The sequence below is a fragment of the Aythya marila genome (assembly GCF_965140915.1).
Source record: "Aythya marila genome assembly, chromosome: 11".
In the NCBI taxonomy this organism is placed as follows: domain Eukaryota; kingdom Metazoa; phylum Chordata; class Aves; order Anseriformes; family Anatidae; genus Aythya; species Aythya marila.
This window is the reverse complement of record NC_139052.1, coordinates 21,590,364-21,612,491: the sequence shown is the minus strand read 5'-3', so window position 1 is coordinate 21,612,491 and position 22,128 is coordinate 21,590,364. Positions and strand designations below refer to the sequence as shown.

The window sequence follows — 22,128 nt, the reverse complement described above, 5'->3', positions numbered from 1 at the left end:
CACCTCCACCCTCGGGGGGCACCTCCACCCTCGGGGGGACGCCTCCCTCCTCGGGAGCACCAGCAGCTGTTTCCCAGCGCGCTCAGCGGGCGCTGCACAAAGAGCTCGGCTCTTAAGCAGGAGGCACAAAAGGAAATCCAGGGCAGGCAGCTACCTTTGGGGCGAGCAGCGCCGGGGCTTTGTGTCTGTTCATCCAGCGGGCTTCGCCCTGGCCGGCTGCCAGCCGCTGCAACGGCCCCGTGCGGGGAGCCCGCGGCTCCCGGCCTCCCCCAGCGCTGCGCCTGGTGCTGCTGGAGCCTGGCCCCGGCTCGCAGACGTTTCTCACGTCCCAGCTCCTCGCTCCCGGCGGTGCCGGCCCTTCCAGCTCAGTGCCCCGCAGCGCTGATGGTATCTGCCAGCCGCGGCCTGCGGCCCCAGGGGCTGCGTCTGCTGGCACGGCACCAGCCGACGCCTCCGGTGGCTTTTCTGATGTCCCAGAACAGGCTGGGCAGGAAGCTGGGCGCGCTGGGCCGGCCGGGAGCGAGGCAGTGCTGGTCCCGGGGGGGGATCCTGCCCCAGCACGCCAGCTTGGTGCAGAGCTCGCTGCTTCCCAGGCGCGAGGGCTGATGAGTGGCGCTGTGCTGTGCGCAGGGTCCTTGCCCCAGCACCATGTCCCTGTGCCACAGCCGGGTCCCTCTGGGGGTCTGGTCCCAGCTCTGGGCACAGCCCCCGGCCCCGCCAGCCGCAGCAGCACACACGCGTACAAAGGAGACACCAGAACTTTATGTAAAAACCACAGACATTTCTGCACACGCACATCGGGGAGCGCAGGGGCGAGGGGCCTGGGCCCTGCCAGCCCTGCACGGGGTGGGCTCTGCTGCCTGCTGCCCCCCCCCCCCCTCCCCAGGACACAATTCACATTTTCAACATATTAAAACCGAACCAAGCACGGACACACAGCACATGCCGCGGGGCCGCTGCGCTCTGGCACCACCCGGCCGCATGCGTGGCTCTGAGTCCCGCAGTGGGACGTCACAGTGAGTCAGGGTTTGGGGGGCTGCGGCCGACCCCCCCCACCCTCTGCATAGACGGGTCCTGGGCTGCGCCGGCAGCCCGTGCCGGGCACCGTGTCCGTCCCGCGGCAGGGATGCGGGAGGAATCCCGCCCGTCCCTGGAAGGCACGCGATGCCCCTCCACGCTGGGAGCCCCTAGACCCATCCCAGGGCGTGGGGTTGGAGCTGAGGTGGTGCCCGGGCAGCCCCCGGGGGGCCCCAGCAGCTGAGCACGTGGCGTGGCGGGCGCGGGCTCCGGGCATGCACACACAGACGAACACCGATCCCAGCCGCGGCACCGCGGGCCGGCGAGGCTCAGCAGAGCAGAGGCAGTCGTGCGCAAGGGGGCTGGGCTCTCAGCCCCCGTCACACCACCGAGTCCTGGATCTCAGAGCCCAGGCGCACCCGGGGTCTTTGGCAGGCTGGAGACACCTCCACGAAGCTGTCCCGGACGTGGAGGGGCCTCTTCTCCGACTCGGAGAAGGTGCGCGTGGTGCCCGGGGGCTCGTGCACGGGGGTGCTGACGATGTAGTTGTCCTGCAGGGCCTGGTAGCCCTTGTGCTCGGGCACGGCGCTGGGCAGGCTGCTGCCATTCAGGGGCAGGCTCTCCACCGGCTTGCGGGGCGGCTTCTGGTGCCGGCCGGGGTCTGCGGGCTCCAGCAAGGCTTTCATGCCGTCGCGGTGCCGGTGCAGGAGGAAGAGGGCCAGCACGAGCACGGCCGTGGCGAAGAGCACGCACATCACCAGGAACTCGGTCCAGTAGGTCTTGCCCTCCAGCCGGGCTGCGGCACTGCCCACCGCCGAGGTGCTCCGCGAGGTGCTGACGGCCTCCAGCGCATCCCGGCCGGCGGACACCTTGCTGCCGGCCTCCAGGGGCCCGTGGGTCAGCTCCTGCACGCCCACGCAGTAGCTGGCCATCAGCTTGCGGAAGCCTTCCTCCAGCGACCAGCACTCGTAGGTGCCCGCGCGCTCGGGGCTGCCCACCAGGATGAGGGCCCCCTCGGGCAGCACCAGGTAGGAGGCGTTGACGGGGGCTCCGTTGTGCAGCCAGCGCCGCGAGGCCAGGTTGGAGAGCAGGCGGCAGGGCAGCGGGCGCACCGCGTTAGGAGGCAGCTGGATCTGCTGGCACGGGGTGTGCGAGGCTGCGGGGAGACAACCCGCGGGGACGTCAGCGAGGCCGCGGGACCCTGCTGCTGGGGGTGCTGGGGGGGCCAAGCGGGGGCCTGGGGCCGGCAGCAGCCCCTGCCCCAGCGCAGCGCCCCGGCAGCATCTCACCTGGGGTCAGAAGGATGCGGGGACGGGGCTGGGACACGTTGGCCGACTGGCAGAGCCGCTCCGTGTCAGCGCCTTCGATGTCCTGGGCCCAGAGCCTGGGGCAGAGGAAGGGGGTGAGGCACTGGGGGCTGCAGGGGGCTGGGTGCAGCTCTTCCCGGGGCACAGCACTTACTGGGGGTGCGCCGAAGGGTGCAGGGCGGTGCTGCGGCAGGCGCCATGGCTCCAGGCGCAGAAGGGGTCCCGCGCCAGCACGCACTCGCCGCAGCTGCGGTACAGGCTGCAGTTGGCAAAGGGCACCTGAGCCACCACCGTGTAGGAGGCTGCGTACACCAGGCCCTGCAGTGGGGAGGCAGGAGGGGGGCAGCGTCACGGCCCCGGCCCCAACACCTGCAGCAGGGCCGGACCCCAGCCCCCCGGGGCTCCCCAGCCTTGGGCTCGGAGTCACAGCTCCTAGCACAGCGGGGGCCTGGCAAGGAGGGAGAAAGGGATCCCCAAACCACGAGCAGATCCCTGCCCCTCGCAACACCTCCCCTTGCTCCAACCCCACAGCGCCCGTGCCCGGCCCCTGCCTGGTCGTGGTCCAGCAGCAGCTGCAGAACGGGCTGCCCGGCGGGGAAGAGGTGGATCTCCTCGATGATGTGCACCCTGTGGTTCACATGCACAGCCTTGTGCAAGCGGCCGTCGTCTGTGAACACAAGGGCTGTGCTGAGTGGGGCTGAGGACACGCAGCTCCCATCCCATCCCATCGCATCCAGCCCCCATCTGCACCCACCCGTGCCCAGGAAGAGGACGTCGTAGGTGCCATGGAGGCCCTGCGCGCGGTGGACGCCGATCTGCTGGTAGCGCAGGTGGCTCTGCAGCAGCAGGGGCTGGCTCCGGACGGGGCTGTCCATCAGGAAATGGTCCTTGATGAAGTTCAGCACCCGGTCCGGCATCTGGAGGGACGAGTTGATCTTCATGTGCCGCGTGTGGCTGGTGATGCACTGGGGAGGGAGATGGGGGTCAGCCAGGGTGTGAGCAGAGGGTGGCCCTGCTGCCACTGCCAGGAGCCAGGATGGAGGTGGGGGCGGGCGCAGGGGCTGCCCCATCCTGCAGTTATTGTGCCCAGGGGCACGTACCGTGCCTGGACGGGGCTCCGGCACGGGGCTGGTGTCTGTGTACCACTGCTGTGTCTCGCGGTTCACCTCCTTGTAGAGCCCGCTGAAGGCCCTCTGCACGCTGCGGATGGGGAAGGCGCACACCGCCGAGCTGCCCAGGCCACCCTTGTTCCTGGGGAGAGGTGAAGCCCACGGCAGGATCAGGCACCGCGGCTCCGCTGAGCCTCACACGCCTCTGGGAACCCAGGGGGGGCGAGAACCGACCCCGCTGCCCCCCGCGGCCCCCACGCCGCTCACCACTGCGAGGTGAAGACCCCGTAGAAGACCGTCTCCCTCCAGCGCAGCTCCCCCGGCGTGAGCACGAAGACGTCCTGCAGCACGTTGAAGGGGAAGCCGTCCTCGGGGTGCGAGCACAGCAGCTGTGCCTTCAGGAAGGTCGTCCACCGCCTCTGCAGCACCCGCTCCCCGCCCTGGTCCCCCTGTGCAGGCACCGGGGGTCAGGGCAGGGCACGATGGCTCCGCTGCCCCACGGGGGAGCCCCACGGGGACACCCCCATGCTGCAGAGCCCCGGGGCTGGCTGAGGGGACAGGGGCTCTGTCTGTCCATGCGGCAGTGCTGAGGCTCTGGCCAGAGCAGCCCCAGAGCTGGGGAGGCACGAGCAAAGCAGCGTGCACAGAAGGGAAATGCAGTCCAGGAGGACGGGTTTGTGTCCCCTACATCGGGGGGCACAGGAGGCAGGGAGGGGCTGCTGCTACCCGTGGGGCAAACAGCAGCAACAAGCGTGAGCGAGGCTGGGCACTGTGGAGCTGTGACTGCCCCGGAGGGCTCTCCTGCAGGTGCTGGTCCCTTCCCAGGGATGGACACGTGCAGGGAGGTCCCACATCCCTCCCCCTGCCCGCATCAGCGACACCCTGGGCACATCCTCCCCACGTGTGCCCCCGCTGCCCCACGCTCACCTTGCACACGCGTGCGATGCGTGAGACGATGGTGTTCTCGAAGTAGTCGAACTCCTTGCCAGTCTCGCTGAAGAAGAAGTACACCTTGTCGTCGTCGCCCTCGGGGTTGCCGGCAGGCAGGCTCTCCCGCAGGTAGGCTGAGCCCACGAAGACTGGGTCTGGGGGCACAGGCGCCTTCAGCACCACCCCGTCCCCATCCCCGTCCCCGCTCCTCCCCAGCCCAGGGCCGATGACCCGACGTCTGTCCCGGCCCCCCTCACCCTGCAGCCAGTTGAGGGAGTTCTCCGTCTTGAGGGCGATGCGGCTCTCCTGGCTGCGGTAGATGGTGGGCTCGTTGCCCTGGAAGTTGCTGACGGTGCCGGCATAGAGCTCGCCGTCTGCCAGGGAGAGGCTCCTGCTGGGACCCGGCACAGACACGGGACCCGCTCCCACCGGGGCTGCCCATGCCCGGCCGGGGTTCGTCCCGCCGCAGAGGCCGGGGGAGCGCGTGCCTTACCGACCATGACGGCGGTGGACCGGTACTCGGGGTCGAAGGGGCAGCGTCCCTTCCCATCTTCCAGCAGCACCCTTCCCGACGCATCTCGCTCCAGGCTGAAGCGCTGCACGTTCTGCATGGGGACGGGGCTGTGAGCACGGCACGGTGCCCACCTCCCACCCCGGGGACTTGTGGCCCCGCAGGGCCCCCCGGCACCCTCCCCATGCTCACAATGTAGGCGCAGGCGGGGCTGAAGGCGCAGGTCCCGCAGGTGTAGAGGTGGGTGCTGTTCAGCTGCAGCAGCATCTTGATGTAGTTGTGACAGTCCCTCTGCAGGAGGAGGACAGGGCTCAGCCACCACGCCTGCAGGTGCGGCGCACGGGGCACTGCCCGCCCCAGGCAGCACAACCTGCTGGGCTCACCTGGGGGTCCTTGCCCTTGAACACGCACTGCCTCTTCTTCTCCTCATCCGCACCCCACAGCAGCTGCAGAGAGGGGACAGTCACTGGGAGCCCCCGTCACCGGCTGGCCCCCTGACACCCCTCCTGGGGCTGGCAGAGCTTGGCCCCAGTGCCAGTGTCCTCCCTTGGCTCCATCCCACGAGGAGCAGCAGCCGCTTGGGGCTGAGCACCCACTGCCAGCACAGCCGGGGCAGCAGCCTCCTCGCTGTCCCAGCTGGCTGCAAAAAGCACCAGGTCTTGCACAGAACCCTTGCCAAACTTGGGCTCGGTGCCCCCAGCCCTCCCCGGGGCTCCGTGGTCCTGGGGGGCTCTGCACGGGCTCACCCTGCGGGCCGGGGCTCCGGGCTGGAAGTGGCTGGTGTTGACGGCGAAGAGCACCTCGCGCGCCCCCAGGTAGAGGGTGCCGCCGTCCGGGCTCAGCAGCAGCGCCGTGTAGTTGGACACGCCGGGCACCGTGAAGCGCTGCACGACCCGCTCGGCAGAGTCTGCGGGGGACAGCGAGGGATCAGCACCGCGCACGCTGCTCCGGGCTGCGCGCACCACACCGACCCCCGCTGCGGCCGTGACTCGAGGCAGAAAGCAGCAGACTTTGAGAGGGGGCAGCTCCCCTCGCCCCTCGCTGAGGGAGCTGGCAGCATGGGCTGCGCTGGCTGAACCACATCCTTCTGTACACCCGGAAAACCACCAACGGCTGCAATGTCTGTACTGCTGGGAGCACGGGCTGCAGCATCCTGGCCCCCGGGGACAGCCCTGGGGCGCACAGCGCTGCAGGCACTCTGCCCAGCACAGGGCAGCACAGCCCCTCAGGGCTCGGCCCTGCGGCCAGCCCTGGGGGGACCCCCTCCCGCAGAGCCCCCCTGGCACTGCCCCAGCCGCTGCCCGCTCCGGCCCCGGGCAGAGGCAGCGTCTGAGTCAGGCGAGCGCCTGTCCCGCGTGGGTGGCCTTGCCCCGGAAGCCCTTCCTCTCGCGCCAGCAGCCCTCTGATTCAGACGGCCTGGCTGTGTCAGTGGGACACGTCGGGCTGACTCACGCTGCCAACTCCCTCACCCCTGACCCACAGCTCCCCGGGGATGCCCCGACCTGCCCGGCCCCCAGCTCAGTGCCAGCCACCGCACGGACTCTGTCCGGTGCGCTCGGGTGCTGGCAGCGCTGCCGGGGCAGGGCCCTGCTCCTCTCCCTGCTCTGCTGCTGCCACCACGGCACGGGGGGGGCACAAGAGAGCCCCACAGGGACACAGCGCTCCCAACCCTGATCCCCACCTGCTGCGCCTGACAAGCACCCTGGACTCCCTCCCCAGGAGGCATGGCACGGCGTGGAGCTGCACGGCACAGCCCTTCCCTGATCCCGGCAGCCTGGGCACAGTCCAGGGCACCTGGCCCAGTGCCTGCCCTCTGACGCTGCCTCCCTTGTGGCAGCACGGAGGGAAGGATGTCCCGGGGAGCCACATCCTGCCAGGGGGTCCCGTGCCCGGGTCTCGGGGCTATGCCACCCGTGGCAGGTGCAGCGCAGCCAGCAGAGGGGCAGCGGCAGCCCCTGCACCCCGCAGAGCTCTCCCAGCCTGGGAGCTCTGGAGCCTGTGCTGGCTGCCAGGGGGACCTGTTAGGACAAGACCTGCTTCTTCCAGACAAACCTGCTGGAGGCACATCCAGCCGCTCAAGGGGAGCAGCTTGCCTGCTCCTCCCCCCTGCCAACCGCAAGCCCCACACAGGAGCCACTTGCAGATGCACGACGCTGCAGGCACCCCCTGCCCGCTCCTGCAGTGGCACCGGGGGGATCTAGGTCAGGCCCCCTAGGTTCTCCCCACAGCCCCGAGCCCAGGCTGCAGCCTCTGCCAAAACAGCCTCTGCAGGAGGGCAGAGCTGGGCCAGAACCGGTCTGTGCAGGCACGGTGTGGCACGGCACGGTGTGGCAAGGCACGGAGCCGAGCTGGGCTGTCCCGCTGGCTCCGGGGGCTCCCATCCATCCCAACCCACTCAGCAGGTCCCAGATCTGCTGGTGCCACCACAACTGTGGCCAGCGGTCACGGGAGCACGTGGCAGGGCCACGTCCACGCCAATGAACCACAGCGCACGGAGCCAGAGAGCGCTCCCGTGCCAGAACCATCCTGACCCAAAGCCACCGCGCCCTCCCCAGCTGTCCCCAGCCGGGAGCCAGCGTGGGACAGGCACCGCTCGCCAACGGCAGCTGGATTTAGCCACCTCTGGGAGCCCAGCGAGCCTCAACACTTGTGGGCTGCCCACGCCACAGCCTCAGTGCCGGCCGATGGAGCTGGGCCCATGGCTGCTGGTGCCAACCCGAGCTGCCCCCAGGAGCAGGATGCTGACCCCCCCGATGTCAGCCGGTGGCACATGGCCCCAGGCAGCAGCCAGGAGGGACTCTGCAGGGCGAGGGGGGGCTCTGCCTGCCAGGACCCCACTTGCCCTGGGCCACCCCTCCCCAGCCCCTTCCCCAGCCCAGTCCAGGGCCAGGGGGTCCCAGAGCACCTGGGGCCGGGCACGGCGAGGGGCTGCGCACACCCCCAGCCGTGAGGGGGGTCCTGCAGGCACCCTGGCTGCCGTGGCAGGGCTGGAGCTGCACGGAGTGCCAACATGCACAGCCCCTGTGGCCAGCTCGCCCCCTCCCACACTCACGCACCTCATGCGCCGGGGTCAAGAGCACCCTGCCCCAGCTCCATGCTCCCTGACTACCGTGCCTGCAGCCCGGGGGCTCTGCCCCATCCCCACCACGCAGCCCCTGCTGCTCCCCGTGTGTCCGTGCTGCCGGCAGCCCCCGGAGCACAGCGAGCCCCGGCTTGCCAGGCTGGCTGGGAGGGAGCTGTGCAGGCTCAGCACCCCGCGGGCTGTCACAAGGCGTTTCCACGCCGGGGCGGCAGGGCCGGCTCCGTCCCACGGCCGGGGGAGGCCAACCCCTGTCCCGGTCCCGGTCCCAGTCCCGGTCCCGGCCGAGCGGGCGGGGGCAGCCCGCGCCCCCCAGGGGCAGCCGTCGGGCACGGCGAGATGCTCGGGGCAGCCCCGCCGCCGCGGCTCCCCCCCGCGCTCCCGGACGGGGTCCCGGGGGTGCCGGCGGGGGGGTGCCCGGCCAGCCCCCGGGCCCGCCCCGCCCGCCCCCCCCACGCAGCCCCGTCGGACACTCACCGTAGGGCAGGCTGACCCGCGGCACCGGCTCCTGCGCCGCCGAGAGCAGCAGCGCCGCCAGCACCGAGTGCGCCAGGACGGGCAGCGCCGGGCGCGGAGCCATGGCGAGCCGAGCCGGGCCGAGCCGAGCCGGGCCGGGCCGGGCCTCCGCGGCGTCCCGCGAAGCCGCCCCGGGCGCTGCAGACCTGTGGGGAGAGAGGGGCTGAGCGGCACGGCTCGGCTCGGCTCGGCACCGGGCACCGCCCCCCGCCCGCCCCGGCCCGCCCCGGCCCGCGGGGCTCCCCGCCCGCTCGGGCACCGGCACCGGGCGCAGCGCCCAGTCCAGCCCTGCCCAGCCGAGCCCAGCCCCGCGGAGCCTTCCCCGCCCCGCCGGGACCCGCTGCTGGGCACCGCCGCCCCCCGGGGAGGGGGCACCGGCACCGGCACCGGCACCGTGCCGCCAGCTTCCCCGGCTGCGCCCCGGGGCCGCCCGCCCGCGCTCCCGGCATATCCCAGCACCCGCTGCCCTGCCGGGGCCGCAGCATCCCCGGGGCAAAGCTCCCGGCCGCCGGTGTCCGCGGGGGGCGGCTCCGGGCAGCACGGGGCAGGGGCGCTGCCCCCCCGACGGGCCGCCCCCGGGGGCAGGCTGCCCAGCGGGACCCGCTCCCAGCCCCGCGGTGTGCGGGGCCGTGTGTGGCGGGGGGGGGCTCGCCACCCCCTCACAAAAGCACCCGCAGACCCCCAGAGAACCGCCGCGCTCGTCCAGCGGTTGCCATGGAAATGCGTTATTAATGACAGCTGCTTATTTTGCCATGGCAACGGGGGGGAAAGGGAAAAGGGTCTCTGCTCGGCAGCCCTCCCGGGGTCGAGGCCCGCCCAGACACTTTGCTCCTATGCCTGGGGCAGAGCCCCTGGCTGCCCGCTGGGCCAGCCCCAGCCCTGCACCCCTGGGCCATCGCCCCCCCACTGGCAGGGGCCCTCATGCGAGCCCCCTGCCCGGGAGGTACCCCAAAATCCTGGCAGGGCCGTACCCCGCTTCCACGCTCTGCCAGTGGGACATGGCCGGAGGGTGCCCACTCCAGGGCCGAACGGGGCTCCCAGTGCCTGGGGCTACCAGCGGGGCCCCTGCCTCCCTCCCTGGCTCGGCTCCATCCCCGCTCCCGCTGTGGCCGCAGTCCCTTCCTGGGCACGGGCCAGGGCTGTACCCCACCTGCCTTATCAGCACCCTTTGCCCGGGAAGCGCCACAGACAGGGCCGTGATTCTGCGTCACAGGGCTGGGCAGCACCACGCTGCGTGGGGTGGGAGGGTGGACGTTCACCCCTGCAGCGATGCCCCCCCTGCCTGCTGCAACCCCGGGGATCCCCGCGGGGGCTCTGGGGACCTGAGCATTGCCTGCGCGTGGCCACGGGAGCGCAGTGCCAACCCCCTGGCGTGACGGCACGCAGCAGTGGGAACCCCCGGGGGGAGGATGGCCGCTTTCAGGCCAGGCGGGCAGGGCAGGGTGGGCAGGGTGGGCAGGACTGGCCGGGCAGGGCAGGCAGGGTGCCCCGGTGCAGGCTGCCTGGCCGGGCAGGAGCAGGGCAGCGGGGCGAGTCCGGAGCCTGCGCCTTTAAGCGCCTGCCGGCGGCGAGCCTGGAACAGCTCCCCAGCCCGCTGCTGGCAGCCCGGCCTGTTTACGACAAACTCCCATTTATCTCCTCCGCCTGCCCACGCAGGCTGCCAGCGCGGGGCAGCGCGAGGGGCACCCTGCAGCACCGTGCCCCTCGCTCGGCGCGCAGGCGCAGCGGCCGGGCGGGCATGTGCGTGCCTGCGTGCCCTGCACGGCTCTGCCCGTACCTGCACGCACATGTGCGGCCGCCCTGCCAGCCCTCCCGCCCCTCCACCTGCAACAGCGGTTAGGGATGGGGAAATTGCTCGGGGTGTCGGGCCCGGGCAGCACCAAAACCCGTGGCCTAGGGTCAACTGGCAGGCACGCTGGTGGTTTTTGCACCAAATTCCCACGCTGAAGCCCTCCGCCCTGCTCCCGCAGTTGGCTGGGAAGGCGGCGCAGAGCCGTGCTGCTGCCTGCGAGGAGCTGGGGCCAGGGCCGCCCCGCCGCCGCTGCCTGCGTGCTCAAACCCTGCTCATCAACCTGCCCCGGCACGGGCACGGCACAGGCACGTCCCCTGCTTGGAGACTCCAGCCGTGCTTACACACAGCCTACACACGGCGCGCACGCCCCCAGCTCGGCTCCCTCCTGGCGGCTGCCAGACAGCACCAGGCCGTCCTCGCAAGACCCCCTCCTCCCCCCAGCCGCGCACACAGGCGGAGCGGGAGCGCGCTCGCACGCACACCTGCAGCCGTGCACGCTGCCGGGCCCTGCTGATTCACGCACAGATGCTCCCAGCCCCAGCTGCTCAGCGCCAGCAGCTCAGAGGAGGACGCGTGTCCTGCTGGAGCGGGGCCGCCTCGGGCGGCACAGCCGCGGTCAGCACGGCGGGGGGAGCGAGGAGCACGCACGCCTGCTCTGCTTCGCTGCACGCCGGCAGGCAGCGGGGAAGAGGCCCCGCTCGGGACCAGGGGCTGCGGCAGCTTCCAGCCGCAGGGCAGGAGGGGCACCCTGGGCCCAGGGCCCCTGGGCATCTTCCCTGTTCCGCAGGCACCGGCCGTGTCCCGTGCCGAGCTGGGGGCCTCCCAAGGGGCTGCAGCCCTGCTCCCACCTGCCTGTCCCTGTGCCCCATGCCTCCCTAGCTAGATCTGGCCCCACCACCTGGACGTCCCCTCTCTTTGTCTAGGTGCTGGCCCCACGCTGCCCTGCAGCATCACCTTTGGCCCTGTGGCAGGGGCCCTCCGGACCCTACAAAATGGAGCCGTCCCCCCATTCCCTCACCTCATTCTCCTGTGCGGTCTGTGTGCCTGCTGTTCTGTGCTGCTGACCTGTGAGGCTGCAGGACACATGGGACACAACGCTCAGCCCCAGCTGCTTGTTGAGACACCAAGCACCCCTTGGAGGGCTGGGACCTGGTGGTCTCTGAGCCTAGGCACTTCTGCTCCCGGGAGTGCAGGAATCAAGGGGCCCTGGCTCAGGGATGTGTGACCCCTTCCCAGCCACCCCTGGCCCCACAGAGTTTAGGCCAGTGCTGGTGTTCTTTGGCCTCGCTCCCCCTACCCCACAGCAGCTCCCTTCACTGTGGTGCTCCCTGTGGGAAAAGGGGGCCCCTGACCTCACGACCTGTGTGGCCCCCGCTTTCCCAGTGCCCCCAAACCCAGAGGCTGCAGAGGTACCTAACACCACTGGGAGCAGCCGGCACGCCTGGGACACGCAGCACGCGTGCAGCCTGCAGGCATCCCGGCACTGTGCACACACGCACACACGTGGCACACGCAGCACACACGCGTGCCCCATACCTGACACCGAGCGAGCGCACACGCCTCCTTACAAGAAACCGAGATGTCTGTCCAGAACACTTCCTCGGGCAAGCACCGTGCGTACCGCGCGCCGACACACATGTAAACACACGCAGGGTGGATTAGGGGAGGCACACACCCCACCCTGCAAACACTCACACCTGGGAACGCCCCCGGTGAGCACAGCCCCACGCTCTGGGGCGGGCAGCCGTCCTCACACGTAGCCCTGAGTGCTCCTGCTCCCTGCACACGCAGCCACACGCATGCTGCACGGATACACACACTGAATATACACACTGATACACACTGATATACACACGGATACACACCGAATATACACACCGATATACACACCGATATACACACGGATACACACGCACACTGCACGCACACTGCACACACACAGGCCCTCTGCCACCCCCGCGGCAAACCCAGGGCAGTGGCCGCCCCTGCACACACACACAGCGTGTGGGAGCCCCGTGCAAGTGGCCGCCCGCAGCCTTGCACACCCCGTGCACGTACACACCTCCCCCCGCACACAAGGGCTCCCCCAGCAGCGCGCACATCCCCCCGCACGCCCCTCCCGTGCACACCCCCTTGCACACTCACACTCACACACACACAAACGTCTCTCACACACACAAATGCACACACACTAGCACACACACACTCACACACACTCACTCACACACTCACCCCCCCGCGCCCCGCCGCCCTCTCCCCGCCGCTTACCGGCTCCGGGCGCGGCGCGGCGGGACCCGCCTGCAGCGCGGGGCGGCTCCGGGGCTCCCCGCCCGCGGCGGGGCGCGGGGCGGCTCCGGCTGCTCCGCCCGCCGCTCGCAACAAAGGGCCGCCCCGCCCGGCCGCCCCCGCCCGCGGCTCCGCCACCGGCAGCGCTGCCGCCGTCCCGCCCGGCCGGGGCTCGGGGGCGGGGGGCCGGGAGGGGGCGGGCGTTGCTCCTGCCTCGGGGGGCTGAAGCCGGGGCAGCCCCGGCCCCGGGGCGCAGCAGGGGGTACCCCAGCTCAAGGCGCGGGGGGTCCCCGGGGGTTCCCGGGGTGGGGGGTCCCCGGCACGATGCCGCTCGCCCCAGCAGCACGGCGCTCAGCAGAGCCCGGGGCCGGTGGGCAGCGGGGCTCTGCGGGGTCCTGCAGCATGGGTGATGCTGGGGGCCCTGCCCGGGGAGAGAGCCTGCGGCCCCCATACTGGGGCAGCCCCAGCAGCAGGGGTGTTGGTGCTGCGCGGTGGGTGCAGGACACCAGGTACAAGTGTGTGTGGCTGCAGGCGTTGCCGTGAGGCCCTGGTGGCAATGTGCAGCTCTGGGTGCTCTGCAGCAGCACGTGGCTGCAGGTGGCTGCTCCGTGGCACACGGCTGGAGGCTGCTGGCTGGGTGCCATCGGTGAGCAGAGCCCATGGGGATCCACGGGCCTGGGCTGGTGCTTAGGGCGGCTGCAGTGGGGGCCCCTGCTCAGCCCAGGGGCAGGCAGCGTGGGAGCAGCCAGGCACTGGGGGAGGCACAGAGCAGGAGCTGAACCACAGGGGTGAGGGGAGCTGGGCACACGGCTGTGCCCCGGCATGGGGGTCCAGTGGGCTGAGCGCCCCCCAGCCTGTGGGCAGAGCTGTGGCAGCAGCACCGGCCCTGCAGGGAGCCGGCGCTGTGCTGTGAGTGAGCACCAAGCTGCTGCCCAGCGCTGGGCCAGGCAGGGACACGGGGCCAGCCAGCCTCAGCCCTGCACCTCCAGGCTCCCCGTCCTCCTTTGTGGAGGTTCCACTTGTGTTTTCAGCTGTGCCATGTCCCCAGGCGCCACCATCTGCTCTGCCTGATGTCACGCCGCGTCCCTGGGGTGGCCGTGCTGCCCTGCACCGCGTGGCCCTGGCTGCCCCTAGCCAGTGGGGATGGGGTCCCTGCAGCTGCTGCCTCTGTGCAGCCCCTGGGCCCTCGGGTGGGGGGGTGAGGTGTGGGGTTGCTGTATGGGGGCAAAGACAGCTCCCCTTCCCTCCCTGGACCCTTGCTATTTCTCTGGCTGGGCTCTCGGTGCCCCAAAATGCTGGAGTCAGCCCCCTGCACGCGCTGCTCCCCACGCAGGGCTGGCTGGAGCCCGTCCCTGGCCCCCACAGCGAGCCCGGCCAGCCCGCACAGACCCTCCTGGGGCCACCCAGCTGCGGGGGGAGCTGCTCTGGCAGCAGCCCGGGGCGTGTGGGCTGGGCTCCGGCCAGGGATGCCTCCTTTGTTCAAAGGCAGCCCTTCCCTGGGCCCGTGCCACATGGCTGCTCCGTCAGCACGGCCGGAGCCTGCACGCCCGGGGCCGCGCTGTCCTGACCTCGTCCCTGCAAGAGCCCGGTCACGGGGAGGCTGCGACCGCAGGCTTGGCAGGGCTGCAGCCGGTGCCGTGGGGCAGCCCCGGGCCCTGCGCTGGGGTAATGCTGCTGCCCCCCTGCTGTGGGGCAGCCCCACGGCGCTGTCCCTGCGGCTGCAGGGCTGGGTGCAGGGCAGGGTGCTGTGGGAGGGTGGTGGGACCCAGCTCCCATACGCTGCCCCGGAGCAGCGGCCCCCCGCAGCTGGCAGCCCGTGGGCTGCGGCTCTGGTTAATGTTAAAGCCAACAGACGTCAGCGCCGGGCCCTGCCTCCTCCCCGCAGCCCCTCTGCTTGGGGCTGGTGCCTGTTTTGCTTTCCTTCCCCGAGCGGGACCTGCCCGGCCCCCGCAGCTAAAAAAAGCCGCTGGCCTGGCCCGTGCATGCAGGGACAGCAGCGCTCTGGGCCCCTGCACCCCTCCCGGCCCCCGTGCACGCTCTGGGGGTGTCCCGGGGCGCGTCTCCCCCCCGGTGCTGGGGTCAGGCCAGGCGAGGCTGGTGGAGGTGGCAGCGGCTGCGTGTCCCGCTTGGCCCGTCCGCCCTGCGTCACGAGCTGGCAGCGCGCACACCGCTGGTTTCTCTCTATGTAGGGAAAGCCAGAGCGCCCAGCCCCGGGCTGAGCTGGCAGCGGGTGCCCTGCCCGGCCCAGCCATGCGGGAGCCACGTCCCCTGCCCGCGGAGGGCACGGGCACCCCCTTGCGCCGCCAGAGACGCACGGAGGCGAGGGGCTAGCTGTGTGCCGGGGGTGCCCCGGCCGAGGGGGGGCCGTACCAGCACTGCCCGCCAGCCCTTGCCCGGTGAAAGCCGATCCCCGGCCGCCGGTCACCTTGTGCTTTGGCACCGGTTGCGCCCGGCGTGCAGGAACACCCCCCCGTCCCCCAAACGCCCCCTCCCGTCCCCACGGTGCCTCCCCGGCGGGGTCCTCTCTGCGCACCCCTGTAGGGCCGTCGGGTGGATGCCGGGGGGGGGCTGCGGGCTGCGGGACGGCGGCGGCTCCCCCCGACCCCAAGCCGGACCCCGCACGGGCCCCTCCGGGGCCGGCTTTGGGGGGGGGGGGGGCCGGGCGCAGGCGCTCTCGCACCTCCCCGGGGCGGGGCGAGCCGCGTCCCCGCTCCGCCGGCCCCGCTCCGCCGCCCGCCGCGTCCGCCCCGTCGCGCCCCGCCATGGCCGCCCGCTACCTCCGAGCCGTCCCGGCGCTGAGCCGCGCCGCCGGGCTGCCCCGCTGCCCCCCCGCCGCCGCCGCCGCCGCCGCCGTGCTGGGACCCTCGGGGCCGCGGCGACACTGTGAGTGCGCGTGACCTTGGCCCGGGGGGCGCGCGGCGGGGGCGCGCCCGGTGTCCTTGGGGCGGAGAGGGCGGGCGGGGCAGCGGGGGGGGGGGGGGGCACGGCGCGGCCCGGCTCGGCTCGGCTCGGCTCGGGGGGCACGGCGCGGGGGGCACGGCGCGGTTTGGCACGGCTCGGCTGGGCTGCGGGGACGCGGCGCGGTTTGGCACGGCTCGGGGCGCGCTGGCTCGGCACGGCTCGGCCCCGGCGCCGTGCGCAGCCGGCCCCACCCCCAGCACGGTCCGACCCGTGCCCCTGCGGCCCCGATTTTAGGGGGGGGGGAATCGTGCCCGGAACTGCGGGCGGCCCCGGGGGGCTGCACGGGGCCAGGCCCGGTCCCACGCGGGGTTCTGCACCCCACTTGCACCCGGGTCCGGCCGCGGTCCCATATGAAGTTTTGCACCCCCAGCTGCACCAGGGTCCCGCCCTGAGTGGGGTTTGCACCCGGGTCGTGTCCAGCCCCGGTCCCACGCAGGGTTTTGCAGCCCAGCACCCCGACCCGCACCCTGGTGGGCTTTGTGCCCCGATCTGTGGCCACCCCCGTGGAGGCTTGCCCTGAGGCTGGTCCTGGTCCCAGGCAAAGTTTTGCACCCGAATTTGCACCCGGGTCCAGCCCCAGGAGGGGTTTGCAGCTGGGCTGTGTGGGTCCCACGGGGGGGCTCTGTGCCCCGACCTGCCCCCGGGGCCGGGTGTGCGCCCCTGAGCCGTGCCCCCCCTGCCCAGATGCCGACAAGAGGATCAAGGTGGCCAACCCGGTGGTGGAGATGGACGGAGACGAGATGACGCGCATCATCTGGGCCTTCATCAAGGAGAAGGTAGCGGGGGCCCGGCGGGGGGGCGCGGGGCCGGGCCCCTCCCTGCCGTACGGGAAATGGGCGGGCGCTGCACGCGCGGGGCTGGCGGGTGCCGTGCAGGGAACAGGTGGTCCCTGCCCTCTGCCCTCCGTCTGTCTGTCTGTCTGTCCGCGTGTCTGTCTGTCTGCAGGAAGCAGCTGGTGCAACCCGTGAGCCTTCCGGTGGAAGGAGGGCCCCGGGGAGGGGGGTGAATCGGGCGGGGGGCTGGGGCTGGCCATACCACGGTGCCTGCCCCGGCTCTGACGTGCTCCTGCCCCCCCAGCTGATCCTGCCCAACGTGGACGTCCAGCTGAAGTATTTCGACCTGGGCCTGCCGCACCGGGACAAGACAGATGACCAGGTCACCATCGACTCGGCGCTGGCCACCCAGAAGTACAGCGTGGCCGTCAAGTGTGCCACCATCACTCCGGACGAAGCCAGGGTGGAAGGTGGGCAGGGGGCGAGGGGATGGGGCTGAGCCCCTGCTGCAGGGGGGGGGCTGGCGGCGGGGGCTGGCAGAACCCACGGCACTGGGGGTTGGGGGGGCTGTGTGCTGTGCCGGGCTGTGCCTGGTGTCCCACACCTCACCTCGCTGCGTGCCAGAGTTCAAGCTGAAGAAGATGTGGAAGAGCCCCAACGGGACCATCCGGAACATCCTGGGCGGGACGGTGTTCCGGGAGCCCATCATCTGCAAGAACATCCCCCGCCTGGTGCCCGGCTGGACCAAGCCCATCACCATCGGCAGGCATGCCCACGGCGACCAGGTGAGCCTGCGGGGCGGCTGGCGCAGCCCCCAGGGGTGCCCGCAGCCCCCCCCGGCCCTGCAGTGACACCCCGTGCCGCCCCTGCAGTACAAAGCCACCGACTTCGTGGTGAACAAGTCCGGGACGTTCAAGATGGTCTTCACGCCGAAGGACGGCAGCGGGGTGAAGGAGTGGGAGGTGTACAACTTCCCCGGCGGCGGCGTGGGCATGGGCATGTACAACACAGACGAGGTACTGGCGGGGGGCATTGGGGTCCTGAGGGCTGGCACGGCCCTGCTGTGGGCTCGTGGCCAGGCTGGCAGGGTGGGGGTCCCACAGCGCTGCGGGACAGCCAAGGAACCCGGGTCCCTGCTGACCGCAGCGTCTGCACCCGTTTGTTGCAGTCCATCTCGGGCTTCGCTCACAGCTGCTTCCAGTACGCCATCCAGAAGAAGTGGCCTCTCTACATGAGCACCAAGAACACCATCCTCAAAGCCTACGACGGGCGCTTCAAAGACCTCTTCCAGGAGATCTTCGATAAGTACGGACCTGGCCGGGCTGCTGGGGCTGCTCTGCATGGAGCTGGGGGGGGGCAGCCGCCTGCCCCTGCTGGGGGGGCTCTGGGGCCTGGGGAGGGGGCCCCACACCCCGCGACACTCACGCCTGCTGACAGCCGCTCTGGCTCCCAGGCACTACAAGACGGAGTTCGACAAGCTGAAGATCTGGTACGAGCACCGGCTGATCGACGACATGGTGGCCCAGGTGCTAAAGTCCTCCGGAGGCTTTGTCTGGGCGTGCAAGAACTACGACGGGGACGTCCAGTCAGATATCCTGGCCCAAGGTAGTGCCGGGGCTGCTGGGGGGGGAATTGGGAGGGGGTGGCTGGGGGGGCGCCGCCACCCGCCTGGGGCCACCCTGACCCCGTCCCACCGCAGGTTTCGGCTCCCTGGGGCTGATGACCTCCGTCCTGGTGTGTCCGGACGGGAAGACCATCGAGGCAGAGGCTGCCCACGGCACCGTCACGCGCCACTACCGGGAGCACCAGAAGGTGGGTGTGCGGCCCCCGCAGCCCCGGGGAGAGCTGCCCCGGCCCGGCCGCTGACGGGGGCTCTCTGCGTGCAGGGCCGGCCCACCAGCACCAACCCCATCGCCAGCATCTTCGCCTGGACGCGTGGGCTGGAGCACAGGGGCAAGCTGGACAGTAACCCAGAGCTGATCAAGTGAGCGGGGTGGGGTGGGGTGGGGTGGTTTGGGGGTGCCCCCAGGGTGGCCCCGTCCCACCCGAGCCCTGCTGGTGCCGGACACTGCGGGACACGGGGCCCCACGCTGTGGCTGCCGGTGACCCCGCTGCCCCCCAGGTTTGCTCAGACGCTGGAGAAGGTCTGCGTTGAGACTGTGGAGAGTGGGACGATGACGAAGGATCTGGCAGGCTGCATTCACGGGCTTGCCAAGTAAGTGTGGCTTACGGGGCGGAGGGGTGTACAGGGAGCGTGTGCCACGAAGGCAAGCTCGCCCTCTGGGGCGGCCGCAGGACGGGCACCGGGGGCTGGCCGGCCTCTGGGGACACTGGGCATCTATTTACGGCTCGCCCTGGTCGGGCGGTGGCTGTGGCTGGGCAGGGAGCCACGTCCCGCTGCGGGGGCTCCTCTCCCCGCGGGCGGCCAGCTGGCGCTGCGTGGGCAGGGACGGGCAGGGCGCTTGCCCCCCCGGGACCCCCCCAGCCCTTCCCCGCACCCTTCTCTCGCAGCGTGAAGCTGAACGAGCACTTTGTGAACACCACCGACTTCCTGGATGCCATCAAGAACAACTTGGACAAGGCCCTGGGCAAGAAGTAGAAGAGGCTCCCCCTGGGCGGGGGTCCGCGTGTGCTGCCCAGCCTTTACCTCATTTTTAACAGGATAGCGAGCCAGCGCCGCCTCTAGCTCACTGACACGGCTCAGGAACATTGGAATCATTTTTATAAGCAGTTTTCCTACGAGTGTTTTTAAAGCCTTTCTAGCAGGGGTTTGTAGGAAGGGGGTGGGGGGGGGGTGGGCTGCCCTTCACCGTACTGTACTTTCTGTAACCTCTGACCTCATGGTGCCAAACAGCTATTAAACACGTCACCGAGGCACGCGTGGTGGTGGCACGGCTTGCGGGGGGGGGGCACGGGCACGCGGGGGGCTCGCCGCCCGGCCACGTCCTCCCTGCCCGGGCGCAGGAGGCAGCCAGCAGCTAAAGAATATTCATTTATTTAGAATTATTGCTAAACAACTCTTCAAACCAAAGAGATCAACAAAAATAAACACAGTAGGGCTTTGCACAAGGGGCAGGTGAAGCACTCTGCGGGCACAAGGCGGGCACGCCGGGGGGTGCGGGGCGGCACCAGCCCCCGTGCGGCACAGCTGGGGGTGCTCCTGGGGGTGCTCCTGGGGGTGCTCCTGGGGGTGCTCCTCGCACCGCTCCCGCTGGCACCAGCGCTTTTTGGTAACGGGACAGAGGTAGCTTGTGGGGGATGCGCCGCGCTGTGCGGGAGCAAGGGGCGGGCGTGGGGAGGGGGCTGCGCCGTGGGGGGCTCCAGGCTGGGGGGAGGCTGCTGCCACCTCCACCCTGTGCCACAACTCGGGGGGGCTGCAGCCGGGGGGTGAGGCTAGGGCTGGGGCTGGGTGGTGGCACCAGGCCCCTGGAGGCAGGCAGATGGCAGCGCCTCTGCGCTGCTGCAGCAGGAGGAACCCCCCCAGGCCACAGGGAAAGCCGCTGGCCCCCGCACGTGCCCTGCTCCGGGAAGTGTGGCTGTGGGGAGGCTGCGATCACTGCGTGCCCCAGGGCTGCTGCAGCCTCCCTGGGCTGGCTGGGGCTGTGCCCCGCACTGGGAGCGAGCTGTTCCCTGCCTGCTCCCTCCCCGGGCAGCAGGGTCCCCGTCCCCGTCCCCACCGGTGCCACTTCTGCCTCCGTCACTCCTTGGGCTCGGTTCTCCCCCACAGCACCTGGGACCCCGTCAGGCAAACCAGCATCCCGGGGCTGCGTTCCCAGAGCAAAAACCTTCCTGAGCCCCGGTCTGGAGAAGCTCACGGGGGCGAGGAGCGCCGGCAGTGCGTACAGCAGCTTTGGTGCGTTAGTGCAGGCGGGCACGGCCTCCCGCGGGCAGCAGGAGCCCCCTGGGTGCTCTGCCCGCCCCGCGCCCCTCCGCCGCCTGCGCTGCTCGCAGCTTCACAGATCACACACGTTACACAGGTTTACAAAGAACATTGGTTGAAGGAAACTGAACTCAGTGAAAAGATAAATCCAACCACGCGGCACATCTGAAAAAAATAAATTACTTTCAAAATACCATCATTTGCTCAAGTTGAACAGGGTTTGCCTTCCTTTAAATACATCGCTCGCTAAAGCTGCTCTATACTCAGAGCTGCTGCTTCCACTGAGCTTTGCAATTAGTTTGTAAGAAAATATTCTGTTTTGTATGTGCCCTGTGGCCTCTCTTGGCTTGCCACAGCTTTGCCTGTACCAGCTCGCAGCTGATGCCAGAACGGCTCTCCCTGCCGAGGAGCCGGGGATGAGCGGGCGCTGCGGCACAGCCGCCTCCCTCCGGGCTTCCTGCAGGCAGAGGGGCTCCTGCGCTGCTGGGCGCATGGGGGGTGCTGGGCTGGTGCCGCAGCCGAGCAGGGAGGACCCAGGAGGTAGAATCACAAATAATGCTCGTCGTCTTCTGGGATGTGCCCTCCCCTGCCCGCAGCTTGGAGTGCGCTGGGTGCTGGGCTACAGGCAAGGGGAAGATTGGGGCGAGGTCCTGGCTTCCCACCCCGCAGCGGGGCGGGTGGGAGGGCAGGAGGACGGGCAGGAGGACAGGCAGGACGGCGCTGGGCAGGGGAGCTGCGTGCAGCTCGGGAGCTACTTCTCCAGGGCGGATGGGGGAGACGGGGCCCCGAGCAGGAACAGCCCCCGTTGGTGGCAAGAGCTTGCCCAGGCTTCTGCAGCTCTCAAAGTGTGCTGGAGCCTCGTCGGCTTGGCGTGCCTGCTCCAAGTGCCTGAGGCAAGCAGCGACCTCTGCCCTGCAGCACCTCCAGCCTCCACCCAGCACAGCCTGCAGGACATCCCCGTCTCTGCCCGGCTGCAGCCTGCCCCTCTCCAGCGGGTCTGCCTGGGCGCCGAGCCCGCGGGCAGCAGCAGCTCCTCTTACCACTCGAGGTCCACGCAGGCCAGCGGCCGCCCTCCTCCAGCCTGCTGCGGGCCGGCCGGCCCCCCGGCTTGGCTACAACATGTTGTAGTACGCCATCTCCTTCATGGCCTGCTCCGCCAGTGCACTCTCGTCCGGGGGGTTGCCGACCCCTCCGTAGCCGTAAGAGTTCTCCTCCTCGAAGTCTTCCATCTCCTGCTGGCCGTCCAGCTCGGCGTGCTCAGCCCCGGCCAGGTCCATCATGGGGTCTAGGGGACAGCGCCCACACGGTGTCAGCCCTGCCCCGTGGTGCTGGTGCTCCACGCGTGGCCCTGCGGCACCCTCCCCACCGCAGCACCCACTGGGTGTTCCCCAGAGGTGCCGCGGCACAGCCCGGAGCCCGCAGCACACCGAGGGACACCACAGCACCCAGCCTGCGGTGGGCAGGGCCAGCTACCGGCCACAGCCTCCGGCCCCACCTGCACCTACCTTGGCTGTCCAGGCTGATGTCCATCACCCCGTGCTTGACCTTCATGTGCCGGCTCAGGTTGCCCTTCAGGTTGAACTTGCTGGAGCAGTAGGGACACTTGAAGGGCTTGCTCCCAGCGTGCAGGTGCATGTGGCCCAGCAGGTTGTACATGCGGTTAAAGGACTTCCCACAAACCTACAACAACGTTCCTGGGGTTAGCGAGGGTTCTCCTGCTGCCCCCCGCCCCCCAGCAAGGGCTGAGCAGCAGGCATTGCCCCTGCCGGGCAGCACTGCCTCGGGGACGTGGGCTCTGCAGACCTGACCTTGCTCCCGGGTCCCCAACTGACTCCACGGATGTCCAAGACTAATGGGGCTGCCCCCCTCCCTCCCCCTGCCTTTCATGGGAGGCCTCGAGGATGACCTGCTGGTGTTTCTGTGAAGCCCACACTCGTGAAACCCTGCATGTGTAGCACTGCTTAGAG

General features: G+C 70.4%; 3 protein-coding genes across 10 annotated transcripts in view; 1 reads left to right on the top strand and 2 right to left on the bottom strand.

The window, feature by feature from the left end:
- Positions 1-656: 656 nt before the first annotated feature.
- Positions 657-12,612, bottom strand: SEMA4B (semaphorin 4B). Its single transcript, XM_082769552.1, has 15 exons — positions 12,530-12,612; positions 8,431-8,615; positions 5,621-5,781; positions 5,258-5,320; positions 5,067-5,165; positions 4,857-4,968; positions 4,621-4,737; positions 4,361-4,518; positions 3,701-3,882; positions 3,425-3,575; positions 3,079-3,289; positions 2,876-2,991; positions 2,479-2,642; positions 2,307-2,401; positions 657-2,173 (listed from the first exon to the last, which is right to left on the bottom strand). Exons 2-15 carry the CDS (start codon positions 8,531-8,533, stop codon positions 1,398-1,400), a joined length of 2,508 nt encoding a protein of 835 aa, XP_082625678.1. The 5' UTR covers positions 8,534-8,615; positions 12,530-12,612; the 3' UTR covers positions 657-1,397.
- Positions 12,613-15,253: 2,641 nt separating this feature from the next.
- IDH2 (isocitrate dehydrogenase (NADP(+)) 2) lies at positions 15,254-19,076 on the top strand. The gene is made up of 11 exons (XM_082769628.1): positions 15,254-15,430; positions 16,193-16,284; positions 16,586-16,751; positions 16,906-17,066; positions 17,154-17,297; positions 17,450-17,586; positions 17,735-17,886; positions 17,981-18,093; positions 18,168-18,265; positions 18,404-18,496; positions 18,793-19,076. Exons 1-11 carry the CDS (start codon positions 15,310-15,312, stop codon positions 18,878-18,880), a joined length of 1,365 nt encoding a protein of 454 aa, XP_082625754.1. The 5' UTR covers positions 15,254-15,309; the 3' UTR covers positions 18,881-19,076.
- A 184-nt stretch (positions 19,077-19,260) lies between these two features.
- ZNF710 (zinc finger protein 710) overlaps positions 19,261-22,128 on the bottom strand; it is a 28,531-nt gene continuing 25,663 nt past the window's right edge. For all 8 annotated transcript variants that reach the window (XM_082769620.1, XM_082769627.1, XM_082769623.1 and 5 more), the window contains exons 4-5: positions 21,667-21,841; positions 19,261-21,446 (exon numbers count right to left, since the gene is read on the bottom strand). In XM_082769620.1, coding sequence (XP_082625746.1) covers positions 21,274-21,446; positions 21,667-21,841 — 348 coding nt within the window. In that variant the 3' untranslated portion in view covers positions 19,261-21,273. The remainder of the gene's footprint in view (positions 21,447-21,666; positions 21,842-22,128) is intronic.